The sequence below is a fragment of the Xenopus laevis genome, chromosome 8S (genome assembly GCF_017654675.1).
Source record: "Xenopus laevis strain J_2021 chromosome 8S, Xenopus_laevis_v10.1, whole genome shotgun sequence".
Taxonomy (NCBI): Eukaryota; Metazoa; Chordata; class Amphibia; order Anura; family Pipidae; genus Xenopus; species Xenopus laevis.
In genome coordinates this window covers 19,744,827-19,771,653 of record NC_054386.1, presented here as the reverse complement: position 1 = coordinate 19,771,653, position 26,827 = coordinate 19,744,827, and the positions used below count along the sequence as shown (strand labels likewise).

At 40.5% G+C, this 26,827-nt stretch overlaps 1 protein-coding gene across 1 annotated transcript in view; it reads right to left on the bottom strand.

Moving 5' to 3' along the window:
• Window positions 1–20,562, bottom strand: part of clmn.S (calmin (calponin-like, transmembrane) S homeolog) — an 87,520-nt gene extending 66,958 nt beyond the window's left edge. The window contains exon 1 of the mRNA XM_018232402.2: window positions 20,050–20,562. Coding sequence (XP_018087891.1) covers window positions 20,050–20,131 — 82 coding nt within the window. The 5' untranslated portion in view covers window positions 20,132–20,562. The remainder of the gene's footprint in view (window positions 1–20,049) is intronic.
• Window positions 20,563–26,827: the final 6,265 nt, after the last annotated feature.

The following is a 26,827-nucleotide window of genomic DNA, read 5'->3' as shown; positions in this document are numbered from 1 at the left end:
AAGTCTGATTAGCGACCGTGTACATATGCTCGCTGTGCGTGACATTGCAACATGGTGTTTCCTGGATTGGCAGAAGTTCAAGCTGGGCCGCATTCATATCCATCCTGGGCCGCGGGTTGGACGCCCCCGTCTTAAATTGTTACAAAAGTATCACCGGCCAGATATTCTGGGCTCTCTGACAAAAGCCAATTATGTTTTAGAAACTTTGTATCTTTTTCTGGCTGTTCAGTGCAGGAGATCAAAGAGAAAGTTGGGATATTTCGGTGACTGTCCTGCAAAAAATGGGACAGTTGGGAGATATGCGAATGGCCTGTGGGGGTGATGCTGTCAGGAGGGACTGATTGCACGGGGGACGGTGCTTTCAAGTTTCAAGTTTTCGCCACTAATGACAGCTAATGACAAGTAAAGGGGAACACAGAGAGGTATATTTATCAAAAAGTGGGTATATTTATCATTTCTGGGTTTTGAAAGGTGTATTTATCAAAGGATGAACTTCAAATTACACCCATTGATAAATACTCAACTAACAACTAAAAATCCCATAGAAATTAGAGGAGAGTGGGGGAATTTCACTCAAGCGGACTATGGCGATCTCTAACTTCACTTTTTGATGAATATACCCCAGAGGGTTCTTACTTTAACTGCATTATGTTTGGCTGCTTTGATTGCCCTTTAAATAAAGAATTATAGCACAGGGGTGTTCCACACCTGCAAGTCTCCAGTGCTCAGAAAACACATTATACAGAGACAGTCAAAAGTGGAGAGGTTAAGTTGATAAAGGGTGTGAAGTTATGAAGGATATAATGACCAAAGTGGAATCATTTACACTAGAGATAAGGCATTCAAGAACCATGCAACTGTTATTCACTGGGGGTGCCAATCTGCTAGATACCCCCACTGAATCCAAAACTAACCATAGACCCCAGGCAGGAGTCATTCTAAACATACAGTATATCCTGGGCCAGTTTGCTTTTTAGCAGCACCAGCACAGAGTCCAAGATTAGCGATCATCTGCGTGGGAGGGGGGGGGGAATTATTATTAATTATCCTTTATTTATATAGAAGACATACATAGCTATTGTAATGAGATTGTACATCATTCACAACCGTCTATGCACCAGTGAAGCTTAAGGTGTCCATAGACATAGAGAGCCACTCGTCTCCCCGATATATGCCCACATTGAAGTGCCCGATATCGGGCTGATCAGACCGTGGGCCCTCGGGCACAGGTGGGGCCACGATCCGACGGGATTTTTTAACCTGCCAGATCGAAGTCGGCCAGATATCGATCAGGGAAGCCCACCGGATGGCCCTACATGGCCAATAAGCTGCTGACTGGGTCTGTCGGCAGCTTTTATCGGCCCCTGTATGGGGCCTTAACAATCAGTCCCTAGCACATTCACACACGCTAGAAACATTTTCATCAAAAGTCAGTTGGCCTGCCTATACATGGCATAGGAGAAAACTAGCACACGTGGAAGAAATCCATGCAAACACACTGCGAACAGAGGCAGATTTATCAAAATTAGAATTTAGAACTAATCAGAATAAAATATCAAGTGGTGAACTTGAATCCCATAGGAATGAATAGAACATGGCTGAGTTCTACTCTCACATTTTAATAAATCTGGCCCACAGTGTAAAATCTACTTGCAGACAGGATTAGGGTTGAACTACAAGGGCGATTTAGGTCCGATCCAACGCCACGTGACGAAACGCTGGCCTCAAGTCGGATGCATCGGAAATAAGGTAAGAAATGGAAATGTCAGATGAAGTCGCTGATTGCAGCGTTTGCATCCGACAGTGGTTTTGGATGCACGCTGTGACTATATCCGACATTCCTACAACTAACCTTATCTTCGTCGCATCCGACTTGACGCTAGCGTTTCGTCGCGTGGCAACGGATTGGACCTAAACCGCCCATGTAGTTCTACCCTTAAACATAGGACCAAGAGCTGCAAGTCTAATGACTAAGCATGCCAGAATATAACCACCATGTACAAATATTGAAGTTTTTTCTTTCGGAGACAAATTACAGATTGTTTTCCCTCATTTTCTGGATTAGCTAGAAGTTAGGTAGGATTTGCTATGTTTTTTTAAACTCAAATTGTATGTGATTATGCCATGTATGAGATGTTTCAATACACAATTCTGTGCATATTTGCCATTTTGCAGTGGTTTAACATGTATTTAGTGTGTGGACTATGTCCAATTACTATTTTTGCACCTTTGAAAATCAATTCTCTTGATTTAAATAAAGCAGAATAAGGGCAAAATAACTGTGTGGTATACATGCCCTTAAATAAACAGAATCTCATGTCCTTCATCACTATACACATTTCTAGTTCTTCAGGTTCAAAATGCATTAGTTGTGGGAGGTGTTGTTACAAATGGCATCCCAAACCCAGAACAAACCTCAAGGTCCCGGCCTCGGCTAATGTTTCCACCTATAACAGTCGCCTTTCGCTTTGGGAGGAGCCCTCCTCTACTCGGAAGCCGCCAGGTCTTAAAGTGAGAGGACCAGGGAGTGAGTTCTGGGCAGGCTAGGGAACCAAACATTAGCAGGAAGAACAGAGAACAAGGAGCTGGTTGTGGGACAGGCCGGGTCAATACCAATCGGGCAGAGCTGTACACAATCAGGAGAAAAAAAGGGTAGTTGAGGTTTACAGGCCCGGGTCAAACACACAAATAGCATAGTACAGAATCGTGTTCCAAGAGTATAGTCAGAAACAGGCTAGGGTCAGGACAGGCAGCAAACTAGATGAGGCCATTGACTGGCAAGGTCAAGAACAAAACTGCACCCAAGAACTATTGTAAATAGACCTACATTGGGCAGTGAATTTTTGTCTTTTTAAGTATTCCAATTTTGCTTCAGGTATGACGCATGTCAAAATGCAGAAGTGACGGCAGCGCACATCAACAGGATTTATCGCGCCACCAATAGGGAAGTAGTGGGGGTCCCCACCACTAGACCACCAAGTATTCTCAAAAGTGTCTTGTAAATGTCAATGTTATTTACTTCAAAAGTTGAGGGAAACCAGAGAGTTACAGACTATGCCTTATCTCATAGTAACATTAAACCTGGATTCTCTGTTTTTTGTATATTTTTGTCTTTGATCAGTATTAATAAACTTCAAGCAACTTGGGAAATCCGAAACGATTCGTATGCCATCCCGCCGGCTGTTCATATTTTTGCCAGCAGGAAGGCATTTTGGGGAGATTAGTCGACCAAAGTAGAGAAGATTTGTCGATGGGTGACTAATCTCCTCTTCATGTGAGCCACCGACATAAAAAGGAAACTTTAGTTGATTAATGATCCCTATCAGAAGAGACACTGGACAACATCAAACAGAGTTGGCTGTCCCATGGTCATTTGATTGGATAAGAAGATATCCAATTGATTTGCCTCAATTAGCTGGATATACCGTATAGTTTGGCCACATATACATGTCAATATCTGGACATTCATTCATGGTGGAAGCTGACTGTCCAGCTAATCACCTAAATCAACATATTAGTACTGAAGAAACATATATATATATATAAAAAATATCATGCTTTTGCAGAAGTGATACAGGATTTATTAATTTGGAAATATTTCTTTTTTTTGTTGTTTTTGCCTTTTGAACACTTTGAAAATGAAAGCTGTTCTTGCTGTGTCAGTGATGCAGGGTCACCTTAAATAGAAAAAAGAAACAGGTGCTCGTGATCTGATTTTATATTTTTCCTATCACATAGAAGCACAAAGACTGTATTTCCACTTGTATTTTAAATATAAATCTTGAGAAAACACACGCTCAAAATAGGCCAGCTATAGTTTTCCTTTAAAGGGCAGTTTATAGATAGGAGAATATTGTCCCCCACCCTTTCCTAGGGATGTTGCATTTAAAATAACAATTAATAATAATAGTAATAAGTTCACTTATACATATATTTCTATCATGCAGAAACCATGTTTTACATGTTACATTTGGGGCAGATTTATCAAGGGGCGAATTGAAAATTAAAATTTTCGAATTTCAAAATTTTTAGTGTAATTCGACTAGGGAATAGTCCAAATATAGTCCAAATGTACTGTCGCTTTAAGAATTTGAATTTGACTATTCGCCATCTAAAACCTGCAGAATGTGTTTTAGCCTATGGAGGACCTCCTACAACCAATTCGTTTTTTTAATTTTGAGTTTATGGGAGTTGATGGGAGTTTTTGAAAACTCCCATAAACTCGAAATTGGACCCTTGATAAATCTGCCCCCTTAATTTCTACAGCAAAATGTAACTAACTATATATATATTTATATATAATTGTATTTATATAGGGTTACTTGTATATGCAGGGGTGTACATTTTTGCAATCAATTTAAAGTACTAATAAAAACAATTTGCAAAGGCACACACAGGAGGCTAATAAGTGCTACTAAAAGATCGTTCTTGAAGGTTCATTAATAAAAGTTGTACAACCTGAGAAACAATAAAGAGAGAAGGTTTATAACAAGACCAGAATTCTAATGAGTTATGAAGCAAAACATAGTACAGCCACTGGGGATGTATATTTAAAATATTTATTTACTTTCACAGATAGCTTGTTTCAAACAGATTCTCCATCTAATATTCACAAAACACAGTCTGTTAAACACATCTCTCAGCCAACAGCAATTTTACCTTTGCACTGAACATCCAAGTTATCTATCTTCCACTCACCAAACCACAGTTATATACAAGGTAAAATATTCAACGATATTAATTCAATGTCCAACATGTACAGAGACGGCACTACATGTCCACGTGCATATAGAGGTATAGGACTGGTTATCCAGAATGCTTAAAACCTGGGGTTTTCTGGATAACGGATCTTTCTGTAATTTGGATCTTCATAACTTAAGTATTCTAGAAAATCATGTAAACATTAAATAAGCCCAATTGGCTTAATTATTTCTTAGTTGGGATCAAATACAAGGTACTGTTTCATTATTACAGAGACAAAGGAAATAATTTTTTAGAAATTTGATAATTTGGATAAAATGGAGTCTATGGGAGATGGCCTTTCCGTAATTCAAAGATTTTTTGGATAACCGGTTACCTGTACAGTCAATTCGGTTAAGAAGTCGACCTTAAACCTTCAAGCTGATTCAGCAACACCTTCACATAAACTAGAGATTATGTTCTTACCTCTAAATACCTGTAATAACTGTATTTCTTTTATACAGATATAAAGGGAAAATATATTTGATAGGTCTGTAGATGACAAATCTCATCCCCACGGATCCCTTTCCCAATTTGTCAGATGACTGAGAGAAAGCAATCAGAGCAGAGCTTGCTGCTAAGTGTTCTTTATTAGACACTAAGGCACCAACTGCACTTAAGTTGTCCTCAAAAATGTAACCACCACTCAGAAGAAATGGCGTTAAAATTTCTTCATGAAAAAATGTGTATAGTAGTACAGGAGAGAGAATAATGTGCCTTCAATCTTACAAGATATTTTTATCAGAAGCATCAAGATCCATGTTGTTCCATATAAATGAATTACGATTACTTCACATCACATCCTTTGCTGAATAACTGATGGTATGTATACTCTTATTCACATCACTTATACAAATGTTTTGCAAGTTACAGTCCATGTACTTGAGAGGCCTTTAGACCGCCAGAGCAGATAAATGTTGCTGAGAGTCTTCATTCTTTGGAGTGCTGATAAGATGCACACAAATATATTGATGTACATGCAATACCTGCTGGAAGTCTTGCCCTACTGAAAATAAAAATAGTTCCTGAAGACCCGACAATCACTTTTTTCAATATCATAAAACATGCCCACATCTATTGTAAAAATGCACGGTAAACCTCCCATTTAGTAAGCTATCTATATATGTGGCCTAAGCGTGTGTTTCAGCACAATATTGTTCATTTATACAGTATGCCTGGTCCTCTCACTTTTTGCACTGCTGAAAGCAAATAACAAATGGAAAAACAAATAGCTAGAAAGGCTGCAAAACTAAGCACACATTGATGTTAGTCTCACATACAGTACATTTCCCTAGCAATGTGCCTGGACAGGGGTCAGCAACCTTTATCAAAAGAGCCATTTTGCCTCCTCTTCCACTAAAGAGAAAAAGCCGCAAAACATAACACAGCTTATAAACTTTTAAAAGTTTTAACCTTTTTTTAATTGTAACTGTTACAACAATACAACAAACAGAAGTGCAGTGTGTATGTGTAGGCCTACTTTGAAATAAATTAAACACTGAATAGCCTTATTAAATGCTAGTGTTCTTGTCTGTTTAATGTGACTTCTGTTTCTGAAGCTCCACGCTGATCTTCCCTCTCTTGTCTTGAGTGTGTGACCGTAATAAGGACTATGATGAATCATCTTGCTGCTACTCAGTCTTGCCTGTCACTCCTGGGACGTCTATACAACCCTCACACCTGCTGGCGGCTTCCTGAGTATGCGACCACTGTAAGCTAACCGTTAGCTTACCGCAATCGCACACTCAAGAAGCCTCCATCAAGTGCGAGGGCTGTAAAGACAACGTGACAGGCAAAGCCCCAAGACTGAGCCGCAACAAGCGGGTTGAAGAGCCGTATGAGGCTCCGGAGCTGCGGGTTGCCTCCCCCGGGCTAGTCTAAAATTACTGTGAGTCTGGGTTTGGTGGTAAATCTCAGGTTCCCACAGTGGTTAGTACCCATGGACACAACTGACTTAATCCAAAAGACTCTGATGTGCTATTGATTCTGCTTGCACAATCCCTATTTTGAAAATGTGCACTGAACATTGCATTCTTTCAATTACCTTCAGCAACAAAGAAACAACAATTGCATGTTTTCATCAGCTTTATTTTGACAGTCACAAATAGAATCATTTAAGGGTAATTTCTGACAACTGTTTTCCTTATGTATCATAATAGCTTTCTGACCACTCAGTATAATGCACGTGCCTAAAATCTGCTCTGTGCGCCTGTGGTTCTGGGAGCAGACACAGAGAAGTGCTGATTTGCGTGTAGGGGCTGATTCATGTCCTGTGTTTATCTGCAGGCTTATAATCATCCCAGTGTGCCCTTGGCCTAAGGCCTTTTAGGATAGGACTTCACGACGTGAGAGGAGCCAACACGTCGCAATGCAACAAAACGCATGCGAAGTGTCAGAAAATGGAAGGAGAAATCGCAGGTAAGAACTACATTTATCCGACTGTTGGATGAAAACGCAGTGCGCTGCATTTTCATCCGACAGTCGGATATATGTAGTTCTTACCTGCTATTTCTCCTTCAATGTGTTTTCTGCTGCGTTTTAATCCGACAGTCGGATAAATGTAGTTCTTACCTGCGATTTCTTCTTTACTTCTGTTTTCTTTAGAACATCCGACACGTTGCATGCGTTTTGTATAGCATTGCGACGTGTCGGCTCCTCTCGCGTTGTGAAGTCCTACCCTTACACACATGGGGCAGATTTACTGCGGCAAAGTGGCCGTCGCTAGAGAAAATTTGCCAGAAATCTCATCCGCAGGGACATCACCAATTTATTGACAGGCGTAGAGGACAATTCGCTAGAGAAAGATACCATCACTAGCACAGTTTTGCGCCCTATCACCAGGCAAATTTTCACTCAGGCCAGCAACCGTTACTTGCAAATTCACTAAAGTGCGAATTTTACAGAACATTACCTCTTCGCCAGAGTTTCCTACACCACCTTTGACCTGGCAGACTGCTAAGATGAAGCTACATCCTCCTCAATCTTATGTCAGTGATATATCCTGTATGCCAAAAAAGTCATAAAAAAGTACTAAAAAACACTGGCGTTTTCTCATATTTTAAAGTGGGATTGCCTTCCTAACTTCTAACTATTAAAAATGTTTGTGTTAACATTTTTTATTTTCATGCCACATTTGTTTTAGGGTGGGCTCATGTCTAGGACATCAGAGGATCTCTTTTGTCTTTATTTTGGTTCCTTGGACATTTGAAATAATAAGCATTTGCACCAACATCTCTAATAAAGACGTTGATACGACCTATATGTACCCGCCCTATTCAAGATGACCTAAGCATAAGAGTACTTACGAAGTTTTGCTAGGCAGAATTGCACACTAGCAAAAGTTCACTATGAAATGCTCACGCTTACGAATTAACGCTATAGAAACTTTGCCAGCTTTTGGTTACAGAGATGCGACTTTGCATTTTAGTGAATTAACGCAGTGGTAACGAATTTGCACCTGACGAAGTGGCGTGAAGTGTGGCGGAGCCTTTGCAAGGAAAAAAACTGCCCTTTAGTGAATTTGCCACATGAAGTTCTTGATGTGTCTTTGTGCAGTGGTTTTTTTTATGTTTTTGACTGCACAGGAAAGCATGCGTTAAAATACCCCATTCTATCCTACAGTGACAGTACCTACAGCACTGCTGAATGCAGGTGAGACAATATTTGTTGTTTTTACCTGTATTTCGCAGTTCCGTATGGTGCTGTTGGTACAGGGAGAATTAACCAAGAGTGGGCTTAGTGAACTCATGTATTCCTGTACTGTGGAATACATAAAAAACACCCCATTGGAACACGTCAAAAATCCTATGTATACGAGCCCTAACTGTTGAAGAGCATTAGTTGTGAAACAGGTTTAAAATCAGTCACAACAGTTTCTGTGTGTTTTATAGCTGTGCCAGTTCCTCTTCAACACATGACTTGCTGTGCAGTAAAATGTATAGAAACACACAAATGCAACTGGTATGGGAACAAAGCAGCTTAATTTTAGTCCATTTCAAACCCATATGCCAAAAACTATAACATCAGTTTACTGTGAGTCAATATCAGGTGCACACAAAACGTTATTACATGCCTTTTATAAAGATACAGCAATAACTTGGAAGGTTATGTCTAAGTTGAACAAAGTGAATTATAATATTTCACCTTTAATGTCTCCATTTTATTTGGGTAGTTTTCCCAAAAGGAACAGGGATTAAGTATTACTGGAATGGGAGAAAAAGGGTATTACTCAAACTTGACAATTAATAGATCCAAACACAGGAGAAACATATACTTGGAAAGTACTTAAAGATTTTTAAATTTGTCGAGCAAAAAAGATGAAGTAGATCTCTGGTCACTTGGTAGTTGATACCTGTTAATGTTAAATCAATTTATTTTCACATAGAATCTACGCAAATATTGTTTCTTTGAAACTATACTGCTGGATTATTCAATTAAGAGAATTTGAAAAAAGAAAAAAAAAATGGTTATTACAGCAGAGCAGTCTCAGTGACCCAAACATAACATATAAACCAGTATAGTAGTGTAGTGAATTTCAGATCCAACTACAAATGGATATTATATACTATTATATAGTGTATTCTAAGTAAATTTTAGACCAAAAAATTGCTTTAGTCATGCTGACTCGTTATAGCAAGATTTGCCAAAGTATAAATCGTCCTTGATTCACTATGTCTGTAAAATCAAATTCTGAGCATGAATCTGTAGTGTATCTCCAATAGGTTACAATGGAGGAATGAATAAACAATAGGAAAGAGAAAAATTAAGCTAATATTGAATATGCTTACACAGCTGCCATGCATATGAAAACATTATTTTAAAACCTATGCTGCTCCTAAGCACACAGCACACAAAAGGTTGAGCTATCAGGAGCTGCTTGGACGTGATGTGCCTGTTCAATGCATTTTTGATTCTAGACTTAATATTTTACTTGGAATCTGCATTAATAACTATACTGACCACAGGCACTGCTTTAATCTTCCTAGCCAGGAAAAAAAAATTAACCTTTGCAATTCCAAAATACAAGCTGTAATATGTTGAGCAGAAATCTAACCTTGAATTCCATTTTCACTTTGGTATTCCTACAAACTGTAGTTAAGGGGGATGTCCTCCTTTTGCACTTACCACTGTGATAGTAGTGTGCAAAACAAGAACTTTTCCAAAAATGATGAATTAATAAATTAAATCTGGGTTCAGCACAAATACACAGGGAAAGGGAGAGTCTTTGCAGATGAATCACACTATTGCATATGCTCAAGCTATCCTCATTCCTTAAAAGTTAAAAATTAAACAATTGGCTACAAATGATTAATGAAAATGACAGAGCATGTGCAGGAGCAATTCCCTTCTACATTGGAGCAACCCAAACCTGGAGAATCAGGTAGGCACTTATTTAAATTATTTACATAATAATAATGTTTTAAAACAATTATATTGTTTAAAATCTTCTTTTGCAAAGAAAGTTCTACGCAGTAAGAAAGCCAAAGGTTGAAATCCCCTTTAACCCCAGTCCCTGCTAGAAAGCACTTGGAATATAAACTAGGGGAAAAAATAATTTAAATCAATACAGAAGCCATAAAACAGAAGAAATTAAAATTATTAATACTGTCTAAGTTACAGTTTAAAAGCAAAAGAACTTTACCCAATACTTTAAAAAGATGGGTCTACCTGATCCTCCAGGTTGGGGTCTCTGACCCCCTTCTCCACTATTCACACAAAGTGAGGGGCACTTAGTTGCTCATTTGCATACATTGCCAGTCAGATTAACGTATCAAAAGCATGACGACAGTCCAGACATGAGCAGTAGCTTTGAAAGTTTGGACAGGAGGATGAATTGGCTTCAGATAGACCTAGGTCTAAGGCTTCCTGTTTGCCGCATTTGTTCTGGGGCCAGAGTTATAAATTCAAAGAGCTGTCATTATCTCCTACCCAACCCTTGCCCTGGTACTGTTTGGTAGAAGTGGAAGGGGGTTGGTGGGTGCTGTATGGAATGAATCGGAACAAGTTGGTGGACTAAGGGCAGGACTACATGACGCACTTGGACCCGACACGAGCTGCGTTTTCATCCGACAGTCGGATCAATGTAGTTGTAACATGTGATTTCTCCTTCACTTCCGTTTTATATAAACATTCGACACGTTGCATTGTTTTATTATAGGCTGCATTGTCCAGCAAACCAGCATATACGTTATATTAGGGATGCACCGAATCCAGGATTCGGTTCAGGATTTGGCCAGGATTCGGCCGTATCCTTCTGCCAGGCCAAACCGAATCCGAACCTGAATTTGCATATGCATATTAGCGGCGTGGAGGGAAATCACGTGACTTTTTGTCAGAAAACAAGGATTCGGGGATTCGGCCGAATCCAAAATAGTGGATTCGGTGCATCCCTACTTTATATAGGCTGAAAGAGCACCTGTAGGAATAAACAGAATGGCCAGTAAGGCATATACTGCCTATCCAGCATTGTTACCTAATATCTTGTTGTTACCAAAACAGTATTTTAATATTGTATGTTATTGTTTTGTCTATACTTTGTCTACTTTGTTTTTGCACACAAGATTAGTGCCAACCCTTTCCTTAGGCGGTTGACTCAGAATCTAAGATGTATGCAGCACCCTGACAAAAACATGAGCTCTGTTAGGAATGGCACCATGTCAGGTATTCACAACATGCTCCACCTATTTATTTTGCCAGCAAAGCAGGAAGAATTGTTATTTGGAATTGAGAATGTTGACTTCTTTTTTTTTTTTTTCCTCTCCTCAAATTTTGTTTTCTGTTCCTCCAGGTTTGTCTTGCCTTATCTCCATAATCCCTGTGGTACAGGTCACAGGCTTCCTAAATTTATCTCAGCAGGACCAGCCATTCTCAGCCCCAGGGGAGATTATGTGCTGCCCTGCCCCAGGATTCGTTCATTTTTCTAACTGCTGTGCAAGTCGTTGGTTTATTATTCCACAGCTCTGTTCTATCTCTGGAATCTGCAGAGTAAAGTGGATTGCATGACAGGTTCCACATACAAACAAGTATCAGCAATTAATAGTGCAAATTTACAACTCAACAGTTGTGTATAATGAATTAGGGATAATCAGTTTTCCAGTTCTTTGTGGCTAATTAAGGAAAACAGTTTTCCATGACTACTTCATTGTACATGTCTTCCAAATAGTGCAACATAAATCTGTACTAGTGATGTGTGGGCCGGCCGGATACTCACGGGTCGGGCAGGTCAGGTCGAGATCGAACACTTCTTCGCGGGTGGCGGGCGGGTTGAGCTTTTCTCCTGCTTTCTCCATCTGGGGTTCGTCTTTTATAGATGCTGTGCCTGCTCGCCCCGCCCCTTTTGTGACATCACCGGCGGGGCAGGTCGGAGCGGGTCTATAAAAGCAACCCGGAAGCATGGATGCGGGCGGGCACGGGCTAAGCAAGGGCGGGTTAAGGTCTGGGGAATCCCGACCCGCACATCATTAATCTGTACAATGAAGTCAATGGGCGTTTTTATATGCAAATTTTAAAATTGCAACAATTTTTCTTACTAAAAATGCATTAAAGTCAATGGGTATTTTTGTTATGGAAACTTTTTTGTCAAAATGCATTAAAGTCAATGGGCGTTTTTTCTCTGCAAATTTTTCTGAATTTTGCCGCAAATCCATAGCTGGCGAATAAATTCGATCATCAATAATTGACAGTTATTTGTAAATGTAATTGCTACTGAATACAGTATCTGTATGACTTTTTTCAATTACTTTTTATTTCTAACATTGAAGTTTAAATTTTTTTTTTCACCTTCTCAAGTCTTTGTAAAGTAGCTCTGGAAGGGGTGTTGCCAACTCTGTAAACAGATCTAAACTGATACATTAGTTGATACATTTCTTATCTTTGACCTTGCAGAGCAGAATCCCTGAGTTTCATTAAAGGCAGCTGTTAGAATTGATACAATAGTTGCTAATATTCCACAGATGCTGCTGAGAAATGTATCAACTAATGTAGCAAATTGTAACTGTTCCGGGTCTGTACCTGAATTACTGAGCTGTCAGACTGAAACACAAGAGAAAGCAGTAAAAATTAAAAAATGGAAATCAATTCAAAAAATCATAATTTCTGCCGTGCAATCTGAAAATAGGCCTAGAGTTGAACACTTCATTATTTCCATTGTCAGAGCCAACTAAGCAGTTGCATTTAGAAAATAACTTTAGAAATAGCTCTTAAAACTACTGAAATTTTTAAATGAATGCATAGTGGAAGGTTTATTAGAATTGCATGCTTTTTCATTATACAAAAACATTTTTTGGGGGTTGAAGAGCCAATTAAGGAAACTAACAAGTGATTAACAGCTGTAATCCTCTGGCTTGTAAGGATTCCCAAGCATTGCCTATTTAACTTGTCTTCTGCTTGCTGCTGTCTTCACTGCATAAGGCTAAAACACATTTATAACTGTATTAGAATAAGAGCAGCAGCAGCAGCAGAAATACTTGCATTTCACTTCAAGTCTCCTATTTGTTCTGATCGACTGGGCAAATGAATGACAATATAATGTGGGTTTTGCAGCTCAGCCATAAGAATAAAATCTATTAATACATTTTAATATGGGTCACCAACATTTTCTTGTCCTAATTACAAATATATCAACCTCTCCAGTTGGAATCTGGAGCAGGCTGATGGATATACAGTATGTACATTGGGTCCACCTATGGGTCAAGCATTATAGTATTGCTTAAGATGCACACATATTACATATTCATTGATATGAGGGGTTTCCCTGCAATGTGTTGGGAATTACTGATCTGGTACACAATGCTTTTTGTTCCCAACAGTACTACAATCTGTTCAGGGAGTTTTTATGACATATAGAGAGGCCTATGGGCCATGTCCCAGTACAATTGCTTGTGTGCATTTATGTCAATATAACAATACTCAAGAAGAAAGTTTAAGTTATGTACACAAAGATATTTAGCCCAGGATGTTACAGTGCATTTAAAATTAATACATGATGTATGACAGGAAAATAAAGTTGGTGATAACAGGAACACAAATCTACCAAAACCGTATTTGTCAATCCAACCACTGCCTATCATCAATAAAGAATAAACAAAGTACATATATTGGTCATAGTAGTCCATATAGTTCAGCTTCCACCAGTCTCTAGTAGTGCCAAAAAAGCCTAAAGCTACCCCCATATGTAAGACATAGCAACCAATGACATGTTTGCTTTTAAACAGGTGCCAGTAAACTCTAGTGCTGATTGGTTGCTCTAAGTAATAAGAACTGTAGTAAATGTTGCACCTTACATTACACAACCCCCTAAGGGGGTTATGTAATAATATGCACTAAGTTTGCCCAGGAGCACTAACCCATAGCAACCAATCAGCGGGTAGTATTTACTGCAAACAGTTTATTGGTTGCTATGGGTTACTGCTCCTGGGCAAACATAGTGCATTTTATTACATTTTGGGGTAAGAGTCTAAAGATCCACATTAAGATCCACTCATTTGGTGAGGCCTAATTTGGTAACCTAAATGCAGGGACCTAAGAGAACAAAGCCTATGTAGGCTCACATCAATTTACTAATCCAGTCCTTGCCAGATGGAATTTTCACACATGCTGATAGATATCTGGCTAATCTTTGGCTAATTCAGTCTGGGATGCATCGGGAAGGGCAAACACATGGGCAGACAAGCTGATGATCTGAGCCTAATTGGTACCTTAAATCTTCTTTTGTATAGCCCCAAATTTAATAAAAGGCAAAATATTTATCAAGGTGCAGTAACCCATAGCAACCAATAAGATGATTGTTTTTAAACAGGTGACCAGTAAATGCCTCCCGCTGTTAAGTGAAAGGTGATTAGAACTGTAGCCAACTTTGCACCTTTTATTACATAACCCATTATTTATACCAAGTAATGCACAAAAATACAATAGAAACGAAGAAAAGTCAGACAAGTGGAGGAATATGTAGAACCTGGATGAATAGTGAGCAAAGCCAGTGTCAGTCTGGGGTGAAGGGCTCACGAGGGCCGGGGCTCACCAGGATTCCCATTGAGCAAACTGGATCGCAGATGAAAGTTATTAATGGGATAGTAGAAGATGTTGGTGGTGTGGTGCTCTACTTACAATTGCCCCTTGCAAATGTGTTTTTCAGAAAAGAGAGCACCCACCTGTGAATTTGTTGTTTGTCTTCAAATTGTAAACATACACACATAACAGCATAACAACAATTTGCCATATATAACAGTTGTATCTGAAACCAACTATGGGACTAGGCATATTAAAGGGACATTAAACCACTTTATTAAACTAATGAATAGGGCCTGTGCTCAACATACATTTTGCCTACTGCTTTAATGACAAAGAATCTATGGGATTTGTTGTTTATTCAGATAAACAGGGGAAATAGGGACTCCATGTTTGGTCAATGCAGGGTAGATAATTAGATTCCAAGTGCACAGATAACCCCCTTTCTTGCGAAATTCGCGAAACGGCGAAAAATTGACGAAACGCCGCCGGCATCTCGTTTTTTCACGTAGACGGTTTCGCAAATTTATTCACTGGCGGCAAATCGAATAAATTCGCCCATCGCTATAAACAGGGAATTACAGCCTTAAAGTTCCCTTAGCGCACATTGGTAAATAATGTTTTTCTAAAATTTAGGCTTTAAAAATGAATGAATGAAAAACACTTAAAATGTATAAAAATATAAAGTTTGGCACATAAGTTGATATATTTCTCAGCAGCATCAGAAAAACCCCAGCAACAAACCGGACTGTAACAGCTACTGCTTGACAGATATCAGTAAAGCTTGAGAAGAAGAGTCAGAAGGTTATGTTGAGCTGAGAAAATGTCTCAGCTAATGTATCAAACTGTAAGCAAAACTAATTGTTTTTAGATACGTTTTATAACAATGTTAAAAAAAATAAAAAGGTATTGCAAGCCATTACTTGTGGTGTGCTATCTAAAAATGTTAAGGGTGGAATGTAATTAGAGTAGGTAATGCAAAAAATATTTGCAATGGGAACTTTTTTTGTGTATGTAAATAATTTTGTCAAAGCTTGAATTTAATATGGCATTTGCAAAGCCGGAAGTATGTACTAGCAATCCCATGAGCCAGTAGAAGAGAGACTGTATGTAATAAAATCTCTAACTGAAAAAAAAATGTTATTTTTGTATCAAAAGAGAACAGAGTGAATGGAATAAAAAGCAAAATGAAAATATGGGAAACAAGAAAAAATATTGCTTTGTGCAAACAAGTTTTCTTTTACACAGGCCTTAATAATGTGCTATGGGCATTTCAAATATGCAATATAATAACTGCCTAATGAAAAGAATTACATTGTGAAATGCATTTTTTTGTTTATATGTAAGCATTTTTTTTATTTATTACATTGGCCCCTAAGACAAGGCTTAACTTTCCCATCTGTTAGAAAAATGGTAAAACATCAAACTGCACAGCTCTGTATTTGATCAATCTGCCCCATATAGTATCAATAGCAACTGACTCCGATTTAAGAGAATACAGCTTTTAACACAAGGAGTACCTTTCAGGAGAGACAAACAACCTGCTAACATGTTTATTTAAGGTGGAGGTGGATTTATAATGGGGCAAAGTCATTATTCACTGTCTCTATTAAAGGGGCAGTAAACCCTATTTTCCAACATGACTTCACGAAATACGTTTAATTATAGGGATGCACCGAATCCAGGATTCGGTTCGGGATTCGGCCAGGATTCAGCCTTTTTCAGCAGGATTCGGATTCGGACGAATCCTTCTGCCTTGCCGAACTGAATCCAAATCCTAATTTGCATATGCAAATTAGGGGCAGGGAGGGAAATCGCGTGACCTTTTGTCACAAAACAAGGAAGTAAAAAATGTTTCCCCTTCACACCCCTAATTTGCATATGCAAATTAGGGTTCGGATTCGGTTCAGTATTCGGCCCAGTGGTGGAACTACGGGGGGAGCAGGGGGTGTGAGTGGGCCAGGGCCCGAACCCCCTCAGGGCCCCCCGGCAGTCCGTTCGCTGCTGAAAATGCGGCCGTATGGAGGGGGAGGGGCCCGGCTGCGCGTCACGCACCAGGGCCCGTCCCCCTCTAGGATCGCTACTGATTCGGCCGAATCTTTCGGGAACGATTCAGGGGTTCGGCTGAATCCAACATAGTGGATTCGGTGCATCCCTATTTAATTAGGATATATACAATGTGTCAGTGGACTGCTAATTTGTTTTCATTCTGCTAAAAGGACAGGATGCACAAGGTGAAATGACTTTCAGTCTGAGAAAGTCATTTCAACTTGTGTAATGACTTTCGGTCTGAGAAAGTAACTGTAATACGATTTCATAATTAAAACAATATACAAAACGTATGTGCACTGCAAGCCCAGTCATTAAACTAGTGTTGAAAGGTGGTAAATTGGTTTCTTTTCTGTAAATCATGTAGTATGTTTTGCATACAACATGTGAAGTAAACACTCAGCGGCAGATTTTATCCAGTTTTTCGGCTGCATTTGTTATTTGTGCGATCTGAATACCAAAATTTGCAGAATGAAAGCTGAATCCGATCATAGACTTCTTGTAAATCAACCATCCCAGCCAAAGACAGAACCAAGCAACATTCTGAAAATATTTTTTATGACTTTATACATTTTTACTTTAGTTTTAAAATGCACCGAGGTTTCATGAGTTCAAAGCACAGCAATGTGCCAATTCAGGGCTGCCTGCTTTCAAATGCTCCTTAGAATGCCCAAGACCTCCACAGACCTTTCTGTGTTACTTTACCATTTAATAATAATATGATCCACAACATGGAAAATCTTGGATCTTGCTGTATAAAAGATCACTGTAGGTATGTGGGCAGGTATCCATAGGAGCAGATGTCAACCCTAAAAAAACATTCTACTTCTATTTTAACAAGATTCAGCCAGACCAATAAGATGGTAAAAAAAAACGAACGAGCAGCACCTGTGGAATGATAAGTATAGCAGGTTTAGTGTCTAGTACACTATAATATAGGTATAGTAACTGACATACTAGTAGTTGAAAATTAACCACAGTCCCCCCATAGGCAATTTTGCCCCAGGACTCCAATTATCATTCCTCTATTTAATAATCCAGCCTGCTACACTAGATCTAGTACTGGCATGCTGCACAAACACACTGAGAACGTATTAGGTTGACGTATAACCTAGGTTAGCTTATAATGAATACAAATATGTTGAGGTCTTCACCACTCACATCCATCAAAAATACTTGGCTACTTTGGGAATCTGGTGCCGGCTAAGGATATTGGTAGATGCAGGCAGGGATGCTAAACCTTAAAGGGATACTGTCATGGGAAAAAATCTTTCAAAATGAATCAGTTAATAGTGCTGCTCCAGCAGAATTCTACACTGAAATCCATTTCTCAAAAGATCAAACAGATTTCTTTATATTCAATTTTGAAATCTGACATTGGGCTAGACATACTGTCAATTTACAGCTGCCCCAAGTCATGTGACTTGTGCTCTGATAAACTTCAATCACTCTTTACTACTGTACTGCAAGTTGGAGTGATATGACCCCCTCCCTTCCCCCCCCCCAGCAGCCAAACAAAAGAACAATGGGAAGGTAACCAGATAGCAGCTCCCTAACACAAGATAAGAGCTGCCTGGTAGATCTAAGAACAACACTCAATAGTAAAAACCCATGTCCCACTGAGACACATTCAGTTACATTGAGAAGGAAAAACAGCAGCCTGCCAGAAAGCATTTCTCTCCTAAAGTCAGGTACAAGTCACATGACCAGGGGCAGCTGGGAAATGGACAAAATGTCTAGCCCCATGTCAGATTTCAAAATTGAATAAAAAAAATCTGTTTGCTCTTTTGAGAAATTTCAGTGCAGAATTCTGCTGGAGTAGCACTATTAACTGATGCGTTTTTAAAAAAACATTTTTCCGATGACTAAGGTGGCCATACACGGGACGATAAAAGCTGCCGACAGACCGAGTCGGCAGCTTATAGGTCTATGTGTGGGGCCCTCCGACGGGCTTCCCCAATCGATATTTGGCCAAAAGTCAGCCAGATGTTGATCGGGCAGGGTAAAAAATCCCGTCAGATCGCGGATGTTTGTAGATGCTGTCCCCATATTGGCAGCATTATGATCCAATCATTGGGCCCTAGGGCCCATGATCAGATCAGCCCGATATCCACTCGTTTGGCAAAATCAACAAACGAGCAGATCTCTCTGTTTATGGCCTGCCTAAAAGCAGGTGGCCAAAGACGCACAGATAATTTTGTACAAAACTAATTTTTGTACGATATTCCGTGCGTGTACGGTGGGAAATGAGCCGACCGATAGCGGCAGTTGGCTCATCGATTGGGCTGGAAGGAAAATTTTGATTGGGTGCCTTTGAAGGCCATTGTTAGTGCTGAATCGTCAGATATAGGTAGAATTGTATTGAAACGAACGATCTTTCTTGGAAAGATCTTTTCCAAGAAAGATCGTAATTGTTACATCTATGGCCACCTAGGTCACTACTCAATTTGCGCAGGGTCTCCATGGCCCTCATTGGTCATTATGAGGCATGAAAGTGGTTCTAGTCCAATTTTTAGGTCTTGAAATTGATTGCTTGGCTTAATTTTGGAGAACAGGTTAGAAACACAGATGCAGGTCATTAAATCTTATTGGAATCAAAATCAAATGAGAGTCATGTGATGGTGCGAGTGGGATTCACTCCGTCGGGAAGATGCTGAGAAAGATTATTATTGTGATGCAAATGATGCTGGTAACATGCACATTCCAGATATCCAGGAGAGATGCTAGGGGCTAAAGAGAAGACCTGAAAGGTATTGTAATTATAATAATAATAATAATAATAATAATAATAACAAATGTGGAATATCCCAGTATCAGTCAGTTAACCCACTCACAGCCAGTGATGAAGAATTACTTGGCACAGATAGGAGAGTTAAAGAGTTAACTGAGCTTTCACTTATCATTATTAGAGGCACAAGCAATGCAGAATCAGAATGTGAGCTGCTGAAGAACCTCTTGGCATACAGAACTGTCTTCTCACAGGAATGTAGCTAAACACACACCCAGAGATTTGCTTCCCAATATTGGAACAGGGATGTTTTCATTGCCCAAGTGCAGGGGAGTCCGCCCCTCGGTACAATCACTTGTTCAGCAGCAGCAAAGTGCAATAATAATAATAATTATAATAATGTACTTGTACTTGAAGTGAAAGCGTTAAAGCCACAGCCTGTCCCAGGCAACAAACAAACCAAAAGACTTTAGCAGCTATAGGCGTGACCCCTTCACCCCAGCACTGGGCACACGCGTGGGACTTACCTTGCAGGTTTTGTACCCGGATGTCACTGATCTGCCCTATGAGCTCCTCTCGCTGAAACCAGTCCCACTCGTGACCGGCCATTGGTGAGGCGCCCCCGAAACAAATTCCCAGTCACAGTCCGGGTAAGTTGGCGGAGGAAGTGTTGAAAGCTGATCAGAGAGACCAATAGCTCCTCCTCCTGCTCGCGGGGGACTTGGCTCGGGAGGAGGGCACCTTCCACGTGTTCTGCCAGTCTCCCTCCTCTGCTGCCCTGAGGCGCTGCTCTGGCTAATGGGGATATGCTCGGGTACAGCCGCTCTCCCTCCCCTGGACTGTACCAACACCTCCCATACTCCCACCTGCGCACTCACACCTGTCCCCTCCGGACTCAGCGTGGCACATTCCTGTCCCATCCGTCTTCCACCTGCCCGTGCCACATATATCTTGTATAGATCTTCTCTCATCCTTCTGCCCACGTCTCTATCCACTAATCCCTGGCACCCATTCCCCCCACCCACCTACTGCCCATTTCTGGATCATTCCAGCCATACCTCCCAACATTTTGGAAATAAAAGGAGGGACCACGCCCATTTTGTGGCCACACCCCTTAATTACCATGTTCATTTTACAAAATTTGGCAGATTATGAAAATTTTAACATATTTCTGGGGTTTTTTTTCCAGTTATTATAGTTTTGCTAATGAAGGTGAATTGCCCTTTAAACTGTGAGTCTAACGTCTCCCAAGGGACTAGTGATGTGCGGGTCGAGAATTTCTCGGCCCGACCCTAACCCGCCTGCTCCCTACCCGCACCCAACCCGGGCCCGCTGCTCGCCTTTATTTATAGACCCGCGCCTGCCCGCAGTGACGTCACAACAGGGGCGAGGCAGGGCAGGAAGAAGTCTGGAAGCTGCAGTACTAGGTCGCGGGCAGGGAGAGCAGGAGAAGAGCTTGACCTTCACCTTCCATGACCCACGCATTTTGTCCAGAGATCGGCCCAAACCCTCCCACGACCCATGCATTTTGTCCAGGGGTTGGCCCGCACATCACTACAAGGGACCTGTTATCTTATATTGTTACACTACTTATTTGCTTATCTTGAAATTGTTACAAAAGTATCTTATAAGCAGCTGTGGCTGTGCTGGGCTCTCTGCCAAAAGCCAATTAAGTTAGAAACTTTGTTTCTTTTACTGCCTTTACGTGACTTTACAGTACAAACGAGGGAGTGTAGGTTGAGCTGTCAAAAGAGGGACTGTCCCTCTAAAAACGGGAAAGTTGGGAGGTATGCTCTCCCCTCCAGTAGCCACAGCAAATCCACACACTCTCATAGGCAGGGCCTCCATTATTTTTTTTAAAAATCATTGGTGGTCAAGGCCCCCCATTAGTTAAAAAAAAATGTTGCCACCAGGACCCCCCTTACAATATAACACTTGATAAAGGGCCTTGAGCCCGAAACATGTCGTGGCAATAAAGCACAATTAGCAGCCAGCACTTCATTCCTGGCTGTTTCTCTCAGTAACTCCAATTTCAATTGATTTACTCTACACCTGAGGTGGGGGTGTACACTGAGTTAGAAGAAGCCTATTAAACCACTCTCCCAGAGCGCAGTCACTTCTATAGTGTGGCCACCAGGGCCCCCCTTACAAGTTAAAAAAAAACATTGGGGCCCCAGAGAATATTTAAAAAAAAAAAAAACATTGGTAGCCTGGGCCTGTAGAGTATTAAAATAATACATTGGTGGCTAGGGCTTTAAAAAAGCTCAGTAGAACTGAGCTTGTGGCTTCACAACTTCAAGTTCGTCTCATTTCGTGACTTTGGGTCTTTTTGCGGCTTCAGGACTTGTAGTCCGGATCTTTTTGTGACTTTGGGTCTTTTTGTGGCTTTGGGACTTGTAGTCTGGCTCTTTTTGTGACTTTGTGTGTTTTCGCTGCGTCAGGACTTGTAGTTTGGCTCGTTTTGTGACTTTTGGTCTTTTTGTGGCTTCGGCTCTTTTTATGACTTCGGGTCTTTTCACGGCTTCAGTACTTCAAATTGTGGCTTTGGGACTTCGTCAGTTTGGCTCTTTTCAGGACTTTGGCAGGTTGGGACTTTGGCTTTTTGGTGAATCAGGACTTTTGAAGAGGCGGCACGGATTCCCCACTACCAAAGGGGGCCCGGCTATTTCAACAACTGCAGCACAGCCAGACCCCACTATGGGCCCGGGCTCGGTACACTTGTACCCCCTGTGCCCCCCTGATGGCTGCCCTGCTCATAGGTGACCCATGGGTGCTAGTTTGGGAGTTACAAAACTTTCATAAATTTTACCATGAAGCAAAATGGCACAGATTCGCCCATCACAGGGACGGAACTACAGAGGGGGGCAGGAGGTATAGTTGTCCCATAAGTCCCTAATACATATACAATTTCAATAAATATTGGTATAACAGATCAAACTCTAGACATTTTGGTGGCCAGCAGATTTTTGTCCCTGGAAAACGTGAGAATGCTTAAGAGGGACGGGAGACTGGGGTACAAAATCTGGTAACTCCCGACTTCTACACAAGTCTGTCCCATTGCATGCTGGATATTGTGGTCTTACATTAAACTTGGCAGTTGGAAAATTGTTTTCCAAAAACTACATTACCCAACATGCATTGAGGGACAGGCTTGGCACTTTGGTTTTTTATTGCCCTATAAAGTACAAAAAAAGTTACTAACCAGCAAAAAGCCCAAAAAGTAGCCCAAAACCGTACCTTGGCTAGTTTGTACTTTTAAAACCTTCCTGGGCTTTAAATTAGTAACCCAATTTGGCTGGAAAACAGCCAACCTTCCCGACATTACCGAGAGAACGTCATTATAGAATAAATGATCATAAATAAATGATGTTGACAGAATGGAACTGATATTCATACAGTTTTGCCATATGTATGACAAAAGAGCACCTATCTAATGATCTGTCTTTTCAAGTAATTCAATTTCTCAGTGCTGTCAATGGTTAATCTATACATCAGGTCAGACTGTGTGTCATGTCAAGGATCATGTATTCTGGTCAAATATTCCAAATCTTTAGATTCCTGCAGTCAGGAAAAAATCTTATTAATCAAAATGCCTGAAGCCACTTGCAGTCATTGCTTGTTCTACTCTCCTGGAATCACATTGGCTATGGCACCCTCCCTATGGAGCGAGTGTCTCAGAAAAAACAGATGGCTATGCGTAGATTCATATCTTGCACAAAATCAACTGAAAAATTTTGCCACGTGAAAAATATTTTGCTAAAACATAAAATCACATAGCAACCAAACCACAGGTATTTTGTGTGAGAAGTAACATCTAATTGATTTCTATGGATTTCCAGACCTGGAGCAAATGTTTTGCCTTTAATTGTATAACACCGCCAGATTCTATAACAGGTATCCTTTAGGATGTTTTATATTCATTTGTTACTGTAACAAGAGCCCCGGTTATAGTATTAGCTCATGTGCACAGTTGTTTTATCTAAATTGAAGACTATGCATCTGTACTTTAAAGGTATTGTTCTCCTTTAAATTAACGTTTAGTATGATACAGAGAGTGATAGTCAACGAAAATTTGCAACTGGTTTACATATGTTTAATTATTTGTGGGTTTTGAGTTATTTGGCTTTTTATTCAGCAGCTCTCCAGATTGCATTCAGAAATCTGTTTGCTAGGGCCCAAATTACCCTAGCAACCATACACTGATTTGAACAAGAGACAATAATATGAATAGGAGAGGTCCTGAATAGATAGGCAAGTAATAAAAAGTAGCAATAATAATAAATGTGTAGACTTATAGAGCATTTGGGTTTTTAGATGGGGTCAGTGACCCCATTTGAAAGCTGGAGGAGAAGGCGGCATATAATTAAAAATAAATAATGAAGACCAATTGAAAAGTTGCTAAGAAACAGCCATTCTATAACATACACAAATTAACTTGAACCCACCGTTTAATAGTGAAAAATATTAGGTAATGTGGCAAATTCCTTAGAGAGTTGCTTTGGCCACATTGGTCTCATTCTTTCCTGACCTACCGTATATACTCGTGTATAAGCCGAGTTTTTCAGCACCCAAAATGTGCTGAAAAGGTCTACCTCGGCTTATACACGAGTCAATGGGCTTCCCTCTATAGTTAGCTGCCTGCTGCCAGTACCTTTGTGCCTTTGGTGCCTTTGGTTGGAGTCGAGGCTGCTGAGGACCCTGCTATGCATTCCCGCTGGCTGCACTGCGCCTGCATGAAAAATTCTACGTTGACGGCAGGAAGCAGCAAACGTACCGTAATGCTGTCTTCGCAAGCGCATGCGCATTCTATTACGCGAGGCTATTATGAAGGAGCGCAATCGGCACTGCTACTTTCCGTGTCTGCACCCCCTCAGGACCGCACCAAGGGGGCTCCAGGTCCTAAAGGGCCCCCACCATTGCTGCTGGCCAGTAATCTGCGAGGCTATTATGAAGGAGCGCAATCGGCACTGCTACTTTCCGTGTCTGCACCCCCTCAGGACCGCACCAAGGGGGCTCCAGGTCCTACAGGGCCCCCACCATTGCTGCTGGCTACAAATCTGCTCCTGACTCCTAGCGCCGGTAAGTGTGATAACTGTCCCAAGCATGTACTTGCGCTGGTTGCCTCTTTCTCTTGTGGTGCGGGGCTTGGGGTGACAGAAAAGGGGGCAGGCTGGAGCACTGCTGGAAAAGTGGGGAGCAAGCAGCTGTGTGTTAAGGAGCACTAAAGGGGAAGCACTGACCCTGTGCACCTAGGTTCACCTGTCACACACCCGTACAGTGTGCCCGCTCACACTCCTGTACATAGGAGGCTGGCGCTCTCACTTGCACAGGCGGTCCAAAGCCCAGTACATAGCAGCAGCAGCAGCACCCTCACTTACACCAGAGCCCATATGGGATAGTGAAGGAGAGGGAGGAAGCCAACAGAAAACCAGGAAACGCTAGCATGGTTAGTATGGTGCAGGAGCGTGTGTTCTGCTGAAGATGTCCTAAAATGCATTTCTCACCCCTAGGCTTATACGCGAGTCAATAAGTTTTTCTGGTTTTCATAGGTAAAATTAGGTACCTCGGCTTATACGCGGGTCGGCTTATACACGAGTATATACGGTATATATTTGAGCAGTTTGAAAAGAGCTGGCACTGGATATATTGAGTAATATGCTAGCCTTTTAAAAAAAAAAAATGCAATAGGAAAGCTATATGTGTATGTTTATTCCCAAATCAAATATGCTCACATATATGTGTGTACACATTCCAGTATTTTTTCTGTATCCTGTAATATATAAGGTATTTAAGCAGTTATTTAAAGGGGACTGTCATTGGCAAATCCATGTGTTGGCTTGCAGGTGTTGGCAGAGGGTTACTAATAAACATGAACTGTGTAGTAAAGATATTTAAGATATGAACCAAGTACATATAAACAGCATCTTGTTATATTGTCTAAAACACACATGTGCACTTGTGCACCCAAAAATATTATTCCAAATATTTTATCATGTTACTCAAGCAAAAGAAACTTTAATTACACCATATAAATTTCTTGAATCTTGTTTCCTTCAGTCTGGGAATTCATAATTATAGCAAGCAGGCCGGAGCCATTTTGTGGACACTGTTATTAAGACAAGTCTTGTATCATCTCAGAATCTTGTTTGTGCACCAGAATGGGGGACCTGATGTCCATCCCTATGAACTGGTTACAGAATTAAATGGTAAAGAGAACGGGGGAATGTGTGGAGAGCAGTGACCTATAGTAAGTGTTGAATGGAAAGTGAAAGTAATTGCTTGCCCCGCCTCTATGCCTAAACCATAGAGGAGCAGGCAATAATTGATTGACAGCTGAGATTTTTAAATGAGTTTACAACAGCTATGAACACTTTAATAAAAAAAAATAATTTGGATTTCATGTTTAATTTGAAAATTTGAAAATTTTTATGTCTGGGTGACAGGTCCACTTTAAGGTAATGGTCTTTGTAGTTTTGGACATAAAGTATTGAACAATGGAAAATTGAAAATGTTTATTTTTCTAAATGAGATTCAAGACAGAAGCAATCTTTCAAATGCAGCGCACCAACTGTAGTAATGTGCAACTGGCACCATATAATTCCAGCACTTCACATGTGTAATAATAGGGCAGCTGTAGATTGAATGTCACTAGACAAGGGCCCGCACCCCACAATTCCAATCGTAGGGGTAAATTTATCAAAGAGTGAAGTTCCGCCACTAGAGTGAAATTCTGCAGCTCTCCATTCCGTTCTATGGGATTTTGAAAGGCGTATTTATCAATGGGTGAAAGTGAAATTTCACCCTTTGATAAATACACCTTTAAAAACCCCATAGAAATGAATGGGAAGTGGCGGAATTTCACTCTAGTGGCGGAACTTCACTATTAACTTCACTCTTTGATAAATATACCCCTTAGAGATCGTAATGTAATTTAAATTTTATTTATGCACCGCTCAGGTTAAAATACCCTATCCCATAAAACAAACAAACAAAGCAATATTTATAGGGGCCCCTCAAATGAATAAATATATCATGTGCCCATAGGTGGCCAGTTCCTGAAGGGGGAATTGCCACAATTACTGTTTTAAGAGCTGTAGCTGGTGTTATGGAGGCATTGATTGGAATGCATATTGCTCTAAATCATTATACGCCTTTAAGGGATAGTTCCCAGGAGTACGGCCAATACTGGCATTAAAGTCAATCTGTATAGCGTACAGTTAAGTGAAAGTCTCCTAAAAGGTGTATAATGATTTTGAACAATATGACACCCAATACCAATCAATTACTTCATAACACCAGCTGCAG